The sequence below is a fragment of the Urtica dioica genome, chromosome 4 (genome assembly GCF_054948205.1).
Source record: "Urtica dioica subsp. dioica isolate 48M chromosome 4, U.dioica_male_clone48M_v1_H2, whole genome shotgun sequence".
Lineage (NCBI taxonomy): Eukaryota > Viridiplantae > Streptophyta > Magnoliopsida > Rosales > Urticaceae > Urtica > Urtica dioica.
This window is the reverse complement of record NC_142759.1, coordinates 22082990-22095060: the sequence shown is the minus strand read 5'-3', so window position 1 is coordinate 22095060 and position 12071 is coordinate 22082990. Positions and strand designations below refer to the sequence as shown.

General features: G+C 41.9%; 1 protein-coding gene across 1 annotated transcript; it reads left to right on the top strand.

Moving 5' to 3' along the window:
- The first annotated feature begins 7676 nt into the window (after window positions 1-7676).
- Window positions 7677-8597, top strand: LOC149401224 (putative protein phosphatase 2C 55). Its single transcript, XM_089610624.1, has one exon. It carries the CDS (start codon window positions 7677-7679, stop codon window positions 8595-8597), a length of 921 nt encoding a protein of 306 aa, XP_089466750.1.
- Window positions 8598-12071: the final 3474 nt, after the last annotated feature.

Sequence of the window (12071 nt, the reverse complement as noted above, 5' to 3'; positions counted from 1 at the left end):
CCCGGAATGATGAATGATTTGGAGGACGATTTTGTTGACCGGCCGGAGTTGTTTGAGTCGATGATGATTGATGCGGAGACACCATTATACGAAGGGTGTACAAGCTTTTCGAAGTTGTCGTTTTTAGTTACATTGTTTCATTTGAAGGCGTCGGGTGGTTGGACAAACACTAGCTTTACAAAATTGTTGGAAACACTTAAAGAAGCCTTTCCGAAAGACAATAAAGTTCCTTTAAGTATGTATGAGGCGAAGAAGACTTTGGGCACATTAGGTATGAAGTACGAGAAGTTCCATGCGTGCCCGAATGATTGTATTTTATACAGACACGAGCATGAAAATCTAGATGAATGTCCGATCTGCAAAGAGTCGAGGTGGAAGAAGGGTAAAATGCCACGTGACGGAGTCAAAGGAGTTCCAGTTAAGGTATGTTTTCACTACTCGATTATCAAATACATGTATAGCCTATAATGGTATGCTTCTTATTGTTTTTTTATGATTACAGTCGTTATGGTACATTCCTCCAATGCCACGCTTCCGACGAATGTTTAATAGTGCCAAACACGCGAAGAACATGGTTTGGCACTCCGAAAAACGTGTCAATGATGGTGTTCTCAGACATCCTGCCGATGCTGCCCAATGGATATCCTTTGATTTTGAGTATAAGGATTTCAGTGCTGATCCCCGAAATCTTCATCTTGGTTTAGCAACTGATGGTATGAACCCGTTTAGCATGATGAGCAGTAAATACAGTGTTTGGCCGGTTATATTGGTGAACTACAATCTCCCTCCAAAACTCTGTATGAAGAGAAAGTTCTTGATGTTAACGCTTCTGATATCAGGACCGAGTCAACCAGGTAATGATATCGATGTTTATTTGGCACCGCTTGTTGATGATTTGAAGATGTTATGGGATAAGGGCTATGAGGTTAAAGACGCTTATCGTCGAGATTCTTTCAACTTACGGGCAATGTTATTGTGGACTATTAACGACTTTCCGGCCTATGGAAATTTGTCAGGATATTCTGTTAAATGCTCGATTGGTTGTCCTATATTTGTATGAAAGACACATCTTCCATTCGGTTGAAGCATAGTAAGAAGACTGTTTTTCTCGGGCATAGAAGATTTTTACCAAGAGACCACCCATTTAGAAGGTTAAAACAAGCATTTGATGGCAACACAGAAGAACGGCTCCCTCCTCGAATTTTGTCTGGTGAAGATGTCTACGAGATGGTAAAAAACGTCAATGAAGTCCTTGGAAAAAGAAAGCGTCGTGCTAGTACTAAAGAGTCGTTTCAAGAGAATCCTTGGAAGAAGAAATCGATATTTTATGACCTTCCGTATTGGAAGACGCACTACGTTCGGAATTGTCTGGATGTTATGCATATCAAGAAAAATGTTTGCGAATCCGTTATCGGTACTCTTCTTGATGATCCACATAAATCGAAAGACGGAATAAAATCTAGAAGGGATCTCAAGGAGCTGAATATAAGAAGTATTTTGCACGCCGATGAGGAGGTCGGACAAAAAACTAAATTTCCAGCGGCTAAGTATACTCTAGATCGGAAGGAGAAGAAGAAGTTGTGTAAATGGTTTGCGTCTATCAAAGTTCCCGATGGTCATTCTTCAAACTATACGAGATTTGTATCTATGAAAGATTTGAGACTTATTGGAATGAAGACTCACGATTGTCATGTGCTTCTACAACAAATGTTACCTCTCGCCTTGCGTGGAATTTTGTCACCCGATGTGAGATTTGCAATATCCAAGATATGTGTATTCTTCAACTCGATTTGCTCGAAGGTTATTGATCCTACTCGGTTGGATTCCATGCAATCGGAGTTGGTAAAAACTCTATGCATGCTAGAGAAGTTTTTCCCACCTTCGTTTTTTGACATCATGATTCACTTAACTGTTCACTTGGTACGTGAAGTGAAATTATGTGGGCCCGTATTTTTACGTTGGATGTATCCAATCGAACGTTACATGAAAGTGTTGAAGAGTTATGTGAAGAACTACAATAGACCGGAAGGGAGCATAGTAGAAAACTATATAGCTGAGGAGTCCGTTGAATTTTGTTCGGAGTATTTAACTAATGCAGACGCGATTGGGTTGCCAAAGAACACAAGTCATGAATCAAAAGCTTCATCTACAGGTATGTTTTCTGACACTTTCTTTTGTGTATTTAACTTATTCATGAGAGGACCACTACTTATATGAGTGGTTATGTATAGGTACTTATTCTATCGTCAACCGGAAAGAGTGGGAGCAAGCCAGTCTCCATGTCTTGCATAACGTTTCCGAGGTCACGCCGTTTGTGGATATTCATTTGAAAGAATTGAGGGCAAATGATCCAAAAAGAGCTAAAAATGAAAAATGGTTACAAGAAGAGCACAATCGTTTGTTTCAGAAGTGGCTTGGAAAACGATTATTTCAAGAATCAGGACATTCAGAAACGTTGAGCAAAATATCTGGCGGTCCTTCGTCAATGGTTACAAGGTACACTGCTTGGTCTGTTAATGGTTTTACTTTTTACACCAAAGAAAGAGACAACAAGCATCCCGTTCAAAATAGTGGTGTTACATTACTTGCTGAAGCATTACACGTTTCTTCGGCAAAGGATAAAAATCCAAAAAAAGCTTTTATGAACTATTATGGGTACATTGAAGACATTTGGGAACTTGATTATTGTGGGCTACGAATAGCTTTGTTTAAGTGCAAATGGGCAGACAACAATCATGTTAAAGTTGATAAAGACGGAGTTACGATTGTCGACTTTCGACGTACAAGTTACGAGAATGATTCATTTATGTTGGCCTCACAAGCAACTCAAGTGTTTTACGTACCAGAACCCGTCAATCTAGATTTGTCATTAGTGGTTCACATGAAAGCGAGAAATATTGAAGAAGATGAAGACGACAACATGTCTAATATCCCCCCATTCACATCCGGCTTGCCACTTGTTGATGAAGAGATCGAAGATTTTGATGATGATGATGTTTCTCATTTACATCGTTCGGATATCAATCATATTTTAGTGTGAAAACAAAAAAAATATGTATTTTAGTTTATTTTATGATATATACTTTATATAATTATTGTTAATATCCTGTTGATAAATACTAATATGGCCGCTTCCAAGACTATAAAACGTCAAGGCTTAATATTCCGCCGCGGCCATGATAACTCGCCGCGGCCATGATGAAAACACGCTGCGGCCAATAGACCAACTGGCCGCGGCGAAATAAGTTCCAGATACTTTGTTTTTTTAGGAACCCACTTCGCCGCGGCCATGTACAAAACCCGCCGCGGCCAAGATATCTCGCCGCGGCCAATAGAACACCTGGCCGCGGCGAAATAAGTTCCAGAGTCTATGTTTTTTTAGGAACCCACTTCGCCGCGGCCATGTACAAAACACGCCGCGGCCAAGATATCTCGCCGCGGCCAATAGAACACCTGGCCGCGGCTAAATAAGTTCCAGAGTCTATGTTTTTTTAGGAACCCACTTCGCCGCGGCCATGTACAAAACACGCCGCGGCCAAGATACCTCGCCGCGGCCATGTACAAAACACGCCGCGGCCAAGATGTCACGCCGCGGCCAATAGAACACCTGGCCGCGGCGAAATGAGTTCCAGAGTCTATGTTTTTTTAGGAACCCACTTCGCCGCGGCCATGTACAAAACACGCCGCGGCCAAGATGTCTCGCCGCGGCAAATAGAACACCTGGCCGCGGAGAAAAAAGTTCCAGAGTCTATGTTTTTTTAGAAACCCAATTCGCCGCGGCCATTTATAAACACGCCGCGGCGAAGATGACTCGCCGCAGCCAAAACAACATGTGGCCGCGGCTAATGTCTTCTTCATCGGGGAGAATCTATAGTTATTACTTTTTAATCTGAAGTAATATCAAACACAATCAATACATAAATTTTAAATACTCAAATCATCCATTCAATACCATAACAAGTCTCAAACATAAATTCATACAATACCATAACGAGTCTCAAACACAAATTAAAATCTGAAACAAGTATCAAACACACATAAAGACATAAATATTTAAGTCTCACACACATAAAAAAAAGATGAAAACAATTATTAAACTTAGAAGGTTTCAAAAAACACATAAAAAAATTTACTCGTTGTCGTCGTTGTCATTCGTAGGTGGTTGTGGTGGTGGTGGTGGTGGCCCCGGGTACTGAGGAGGTGCCATATGCGGTGGCCATTGCGGTGCTTGCGCCTGATAGTATGTGTATTGAGGATATGGAGGAAACCGGTATTGATTCTCCTGATTGATGTCCCATCGACCAATCATCTCGTTCAATCCTTCGAAAGCCGCGGCGCCATATTGTCCTTGTTGGTACATGTAATCTTGGGTGTGTTGATACCCGCCAACGAGATAGTGGCTACACCGAGCAATGTACTCTTGGGTGGCGGGATCATACCCCGGAGGTGGTTGTAAACACAACAGTGGCTCGTTGAGTGACGGTTCATCCTCTTCCTCCTCTTCCGGCTCTTTGACAATGTATCTCTCGATCGTCTTGTCATTAATAGGCGCCCCACACTTCTTGGTTGTGTCGTGTTTTGCGCCTCCAACACCGGCATTCAAACACAAGCCGTAGATGATTGACGGATACGGCAACCCATTTTTGATATTCTTGTAGTCGATTCTCTTCATCCAATTGTAGATGAATCGACCGACGTTGATGGTGTTACCACGAATGATACAAAACAAAAGATGGACATGTTCCTCGTCGAGACGGGTGAAGTGCTTTATGGGAAAGAGACGGGAGCAAATGAAATAAATCCACGTTTTTGCGAGCCTGTAAATTAAACACCGTTTTATTTAAAACATGCAATTAATAGAAAAAATAAACACCGTTCTATTTAAAACATACAATAGATAAAATAATACACGCAAAAAAGAAGAAAAGTCTAACCTCGTCAGTGATTTACGGAAAAGCTTTCTAACTCCTTTGTCCATGACCCAATTCTCTCCTGGAGTAGTCAACACACTCAACATTTCATCGAGATTAGGATTTCTCAACCATTGTCGATAACCCTCATTCTCGAATTCGATGTCCGGGGTTCCTAGCAATGCGTTGATGGCTCCGACACTACAATCAACGTCTACACCACGAACCGTCACCACATCATCCTCGTGATCTGGTAAGTTCGCGTAGAATTCGTACATGAGCGTAACGTTTGCTTTGTGCTCGGGTGTGGCACAAAATTTTCTCCAAGAGAAACCTTCGATGGTATTGTTGATTTGAGACCCTATAGGCGTGGTTGAGCTCACCTTCAACCCTCGTTCAAAGATCGGACTTCGTTGAACGAGGATGTCGTAGCGTTCTTCTGCGGCCTTGCTAGTGAATACCCGACTATTATAATTCACTACGGGTTCGGGTTCGGCTTGACGAGACCTCTTATTTTTTTTTGTGGGGGGGCGAGAAGAGCTAGGGGCGGCTTCTTTGTGACCGGCGGTTGTCTTTGAACGGCCCATTTTCACCTAATTGAACAAATCATTTCAAACTCAAATTCAACAACATTTTCAAACAATAAATCATCTTCAACACAAAATTAAACTCAATTCAACACTAAATACATATAAAAACACATTATATTCAAATAAATAAAACATAAAACTCATCACAAACACAAATTCAAACTCAAATCCGACCTCAATTTAACTACAATATCAAAATACAACTCATTTTAAATCTAAAATAACATTATACCCAAAATCATAAATTAGAACAAAAAACCCAAAATAAAAAAACCCTAATTTCGGCCAAATCTACACCCTCAATATCATAAATTACAACCAAAATCAACCAAAATCATAAATTAGTTTATAAATCACACAAAGTATTCATAAAAATTAGGATTTTGATATGAAATTGAGATAAAAACATACCTTGATAAAAGAATTTGGTGGGAGAGAGAGCAAGGGAGGCGACACCGAGAGAAAGAAAGAAGAGCACGGCGAGATTTTGCTTCGGCGAGGAGGGCGGCGAGATTTGGCGGCGGCGAAATGGCGGCGAAGTTTCAAGGTTGGTTTGGGAGGAGAAATGGCACAGAATCGGCCGAAATGAAGGTCTGAGGCAAGAGAAAGTGTAAAAAATGAAAAAAGAAATCGAAATGAGGCTTTTATAGTGAAGCCCTAAAATTTTTTACGACATTTCGCCGCGGCGAGTTTAAGCCTTCGCCGCGGCGAAATGTCGTAAAAAATTTCCACAACGGGTCATTGTCCCGTTGTGGAATCGATTCGCCGCGGCGACTCATAAGTTTCGCCGCGGCGAGATGTCTGACTTCATACCTTTCCCACAACGGTACAGTGTACCGTTGTGGAAAAGTTTCGCCGCGGCGAGTTTGAGCCTTGGCCGCGGCGAGATCCAACAACGGGTCACTGTACCGTTGTGGAATGTCCAGAATTCCACAACGGTACTACAGTACCGTTGTGGAATCATAAAGATTCCACAACGGTACTGTGGTACCGTTGTGGAATCCTGGATATTCCACAACGGTACGGTGTCCCGTTGTTGAATCTTGGACATTCCACAAAGGTACGACTGTACCGTTGTGGAAGCATATAGATTCCACAACGGTATTGTGTTCCGTTGTGGAATTTCCGTTGTGTAATCCAACATTTGTAGTAGTGTTCTATTAGAAAATCCGTTAAAATAGCCGTGAAATAGACAAAAAATACCACGTGTAAGTCAAAATGAGTGAAGTAATTAAAATGCCCTTGATTATTACCCTTCCTTATAATTATATATAAACAAATAATTAAGTAAAAAAAAATATCCCTCTCCCTTCTTCTTTGGCAGGACCATACTTGGACACAAACACAATATTATCAACAAAAGTTGTTTTTTTCTTAGGCAACAAAGTACCAAATGTATACAAGATTCGTCATCAAGATCAACGACATTCCCTCGTCGGAGCTGCGAGTAGACGATCACTAACAACCAGAAATATGTGAAACATCGGAAGGAAGCAGAGGAACTCGTTCTGTGGGTCGCCGAACCGGTCCTAATCAGAGGCCACCATTAGAGACGTCGCAGTGAAGCTCCGATAGGAGATTTTTTTAAGCATTATTTTTAATTGATTAATTCTTTTATTAATTTTAATTTGTTTGTTAATCTATTATCGAATTACAATCTTGTCCTCATTTAAAAGTCGCATGATAAGCACGTGGCCTATTTCACGGTTATTTTAATGATTTTCTAACGGAATGATAAATGTCAAATTGTGCCCATCAGAAGGGACTGAAAAATGCAGTTTTTTTTTTTGTTCGAGGATCAAGTTGTTAAACGTGAAAATTTTGAGGGGTCAAAAATATCATTTTTCCTTTTTAATATTAAATTATTAAAAGGGTTTAAAGAACATTAATTCTTTTTATATTATAAAAAATTAAATACGCGATTACAAGTCGAACTCAGAAAACGGGTAAGTAGAATGAGCGCAGGAGTTTGAGTGGAGGGTATATATGATATCATCAGTCACGCTTACTTTCCTAATATAAAACTTAGTTTCCTATTTCTTATTCGATTACATATGCTATATATACATTCTCAGCCTCAACCAACAAGAAGATTAGAAAGAAAAGAAACCCCTCCCCAATTGATGGTCAACACGTAGCCAACCTTGCCCTAATTAATAAACTCCCCGCTACCATGATGACAACTTCGCGTATAGACGATGAAGAAGAGCCGCAGTTAAAACGGCAACGAACAGATCTTGGGCATGACTTGTCATCACCGGCGAACCCTAATGAGCACATCGACGAGGACGACAAGAAGAAGAAGAAGAAGCTGAAAATGGTGTGCGCTTCCTTTTATCTTCCGAAGGACAACCCCGAAAAGCCCCTCGGGGAGGACTCGCACTTCATCTGCCCCGACGCCGAGACGGTGGGCGTGGCGGACGGCGTCGGAGGGTGGGCCAGGCACGGAGTCGACTCCGGCGAGTACGCACGCGACTTCATGGCCAACGCCTTCTTTGCGACCCTCTTCAGCAAAGAAGGAGCGGCCCTGGTGGACCCCACGGCGGTCCTTCACGAGGCGTACCGGAGGATGGCGGAGACGGAGCTCAAGGGATCCTCCACGGCGTGCGTGGTATCGCACTGTGACGGGGTGCTCCGATCGGCGAACGTGGGGGACAGCGGGTTCATGGTATTCCGGGGGAACAGGTTGATATATCGGTCGCAGACTCAGCAGCGGCGTTTCAACTGCCCTTTCCAGCTCGGCAACTCCGAAAGGTGCGACCGGCCGGAGAGCGCGGTGGTGTCGGAGATGGCGGTGGACGCCGGGGACGTGGTGGTGCTGGGCACGGACGGGCTTCTGGACAACGTGTTTGCGAGGGAAGTGGAGGAGATTTTGGAGAGAGAGCTGAGCGGGAAGGAGGCGGAAGCAGATGCCGAGAAGGAGATGCTGGCTTTGTTGGTTGCGGAGGTCGCTCACTCCAACTCCAACGGACTCAGAGACACTCCTTTCTCCGTCGCCGCCAGAGAGGCCGGGACTTCCCACACCGGTGGCAAGGTTGATGATATCACCGTCGTCACTTGTCTCATTGTACCAGAAACAACCACCACCACTCACTGATTCATTGTATATATACATATAATCTTCATCTTTGAACAGCTCTGTAATTACTACTGAATCTGCTTGTTTATATAGATAGGCAAGTCAAAATAAATTGATTTTTAACAGATTTACAATGAGACATGTAAATCTGGATGAAAAATGTTGATATGCATTGTTGTTTAATTTATTGCTTCTAATATCAAGTTTGTTTTTTTTTATTCCCGGAAAACAAATATTATTTACGTAATATTTGTAACAATCTTAAAGTAATATTTGTTCTTAGACAGCTTGCTCGTGGAAGAAGGTTTTAATTTTTTTGGTTATTTTTGTTGATTTTTATCAATTTTTTATTAACTTGGTTTGTTTTCTTTTGTAGTAATGGAAAATAACAACTTTTTGAATGGAGTGGATGCGTCGGGGAATCCGATCATCCCGATGTCTTCCAATATGGAGGTATTGACTACCAATGCCGTGAACCCGAACATCGTGGTGCAACCACAATGCTCGGCGGAGGCTTCGGCCAGGAACGGACCCGCGGGTCTTGTTTACTCGATGGCGGCTATGGCCTTGAACGGAACTACGGGTCATGTTCCAAATGCGGGTGCGGTCTGAGGGCCTCCCGTAATGATGTCGGCCGAGAAGCCGGGGAAGTTCGATGGCTTGAACTTCAAGAGATGACAACAAAAGATGCTCTTCTATTTTACCACCATTGGTCTTGTGCGGTTTTTGACCGATCCTCCGACTCTCCAAGAGGACGAGGATGATCCAAAAGTGAGAATGACGTTTCTCTCTTGGAAGGATTCTGATTACTTGTGTCGGAATTATGTGATGATTTGTCTAGCGGACTCTATACAACGTGTATAGTTCCAAGACGTCTTCTAAAGAGCTTTTGGAATCACTCGATCGGATATACAAGACCGAGGACGCGGGCTCGAAAAAATACATCGTGGGCCGCTTCCTCGAGTTCAAAATGATGGACAATAAGACGGTCGTGAGTCAAGTGCAAGAGTTACAACTTATATTTCACGAGATTCAAGCTGAGGGAATGACCAGCGAGTCTTTCCAAGTTGCCTCCGTCATCGAGAAGCTATCTTCGGGTTGGAAGGAATTCAAGAACTACCTTAAGCACAAGCGAAATGAGATGAGTCTTGAAGATTTGGTGGTTCGCCTTCGCATAGAGGAAGACAACCGTGGCTCTGACAAGAGGTTCAAGATCATGTCCGAGAGAGCCAACGTCGTCGATCATGGTGAAGGCTCGAAAGGCAAGAGGCCAGCCAACAAGCTTGGGGCAAAAGGGGATGCCTTCAAGAAGAAGAACCAAAAAAAATTTGTTGGGAAGTGCTTCAACTGCGATAAAGAAGGTCAACGCGCCACGGATTGCCGTAAGCCGTAAAAGAAGAAGAAGAGTGAGGTCAATGCGGTCAAGGCCAAGAGAGATGACGAATTTCTCGTCACCGTGGTCTCTGAAGTGAACTTGGTGGACTCAAACCCCAAGGAGTGGTGGCTAGACACTTGTGCTACCCACCACGCACGTTTGCTCCGATAAAAACGCGTTTCGCTCGCTCAATATGCGCCCGACTGGGGAGAAGCTGTTCATGGGAAACTTGACCACTTCCGATGTCATGGAGACGGGCCACGTCATCCTCAAAATGACCTCGGGAAAAGAGATGAAGCTCACCGGCGTTCTCTATGTGCCCGACATTAGGAAGAATCTCATTTATGGAACTCTTCTTTGTAACCATGGGTTTAAGATGGTTTTTGAGTCTCAAAGGATTGTTCTTAGTAAGAATGAGATGGGATAAGGGCTATGTGAAAGATAATATGTGGAAGATGAATGTAATCGTCATTACTGGCAAAAATAATAATGAGAATGCTTCCTCTTCTCCTTATATGCTTGAGTCATCTAATTTGTGGCATGGTAGACTTGGCCATGTGAATTATTTCACTTTGCACAAATTAATTAATCTGGATTGTATTCCAAAATTTAATATTGACTCTAAACAAAAATGTGAGATATGTGTTGAAGCCAAATTAACGAGAACAGTCTTTCATAGTGTTGAAAGAAAAAGTGAGTCTCTTGAATTAATCCATACCGATCTATGCGATTTGAAATTCATGCATACGATGGGTGGTAATAAATACTTTGTGACTTTCATTGACAATAGTACAAAGTATTGTTATGTGTATTTGCTTAAGAGCAAAGATGAGACAATTGAGAAATTTACCATGTAGAAATTGGAAGTTGAGTATCAACTTGGTAAAAAGATTAAAATGATGCGAAGTGATCGTGGAGGTGAATATGTGAAACCATTTGGTGCTTTTTGTGCACAACATGGTATTATTCATGAAGTCACTCCACCATACTCTCATCAATCAATCGGCGCAGCTGAACGAAAGAATCGCACTCTCAAAGATATGATGAATGCAACGTTGATAAGCTCGGGTTACCACAAGAAATGTGGGGGGAAGCTAACTTGACCGGGAACTACTTTTGAATAAGATACCTCGAAAGAAAGAGGATAAATCCCCGTCCGAATTATTTAAAGGAACGAAGCCTTCCTATAAATATTTGCCAATGTGGGGGTGCTTAGCTAAGGTTTTGACTCTCGCACCTAATAGGATGAAGATCGGTCCGAAGACCGTTGATTGGTTATGCACATCATAGTAATGCTTATCGCTTTATTGTGCATGAGTCTAAGAATCCTGATATACACAAAGGTTCTATCATTGAGTCTAAAAATACATCGTTCTTTGAACATGTTTTCCATATAAGACTAAGGAAGATGAACCGAGTTCGTCAAATCAAAATTTTGAGAATGTTGAGGAAATATCTCAAGAGCTTGATGAGGAATCTGATGATGAGATAGAATCTGAACAACCTCGAAGAAGTAAACTAACTAGGGTGGAGAAGTCATTTAGGTCTGACTTCCTTACCTATATGTTAGAGGCCGAACCTCTAAGTTATAAAAAAGGTTGTAAATTCAGTCGAGGGTCACTTATAGAAGGATGACATAAGAAGTGAAATTGACTCGATAATGCATAACCACACGTGGGAACTAGTGTTGACCTTCCTATTGGAAGTAAAACTTTTGGTTCTAAGTGGATCTTCACGAGGAAGATGAAAGTGGATGGCTCAATCGATAAATACAAGGCGAGACTTACACGAGGAAGATCAATGAATACACTCCACCATACTCTAAAACAATGGCATGAAAAATTTGACAATGTCATGATGTCAAATGGCTTCAAGATCAATGAGTGTGACAAGTGTGTCTACATTAAAACGACTGAACGCGGTTATGTGATTTTGTGTTTATATGCAGATGATATGCTTATTGTTGGAAGTAATGAAAACATGATTAAGTCCACAAAAGATATATTGAACTCGAGGTTCGATATGAAAGATTTGAGATTAGCTGATGTTATCCTGGAGATCAAGATTAAAAGATCATCAAATGGACTTGTTTTGAGTCAATCACAATATGTTGATAA

Bases quoted from the DNA above. Each gene is read 5' to 3' on its own strand.
- LOC149401224 (XM_089610624.1), top strand. From the start codon at position 7,677: ATGACAACTTCGCGTATAGACGATGAAGAAGAGCCGCAGTTAAAACGG.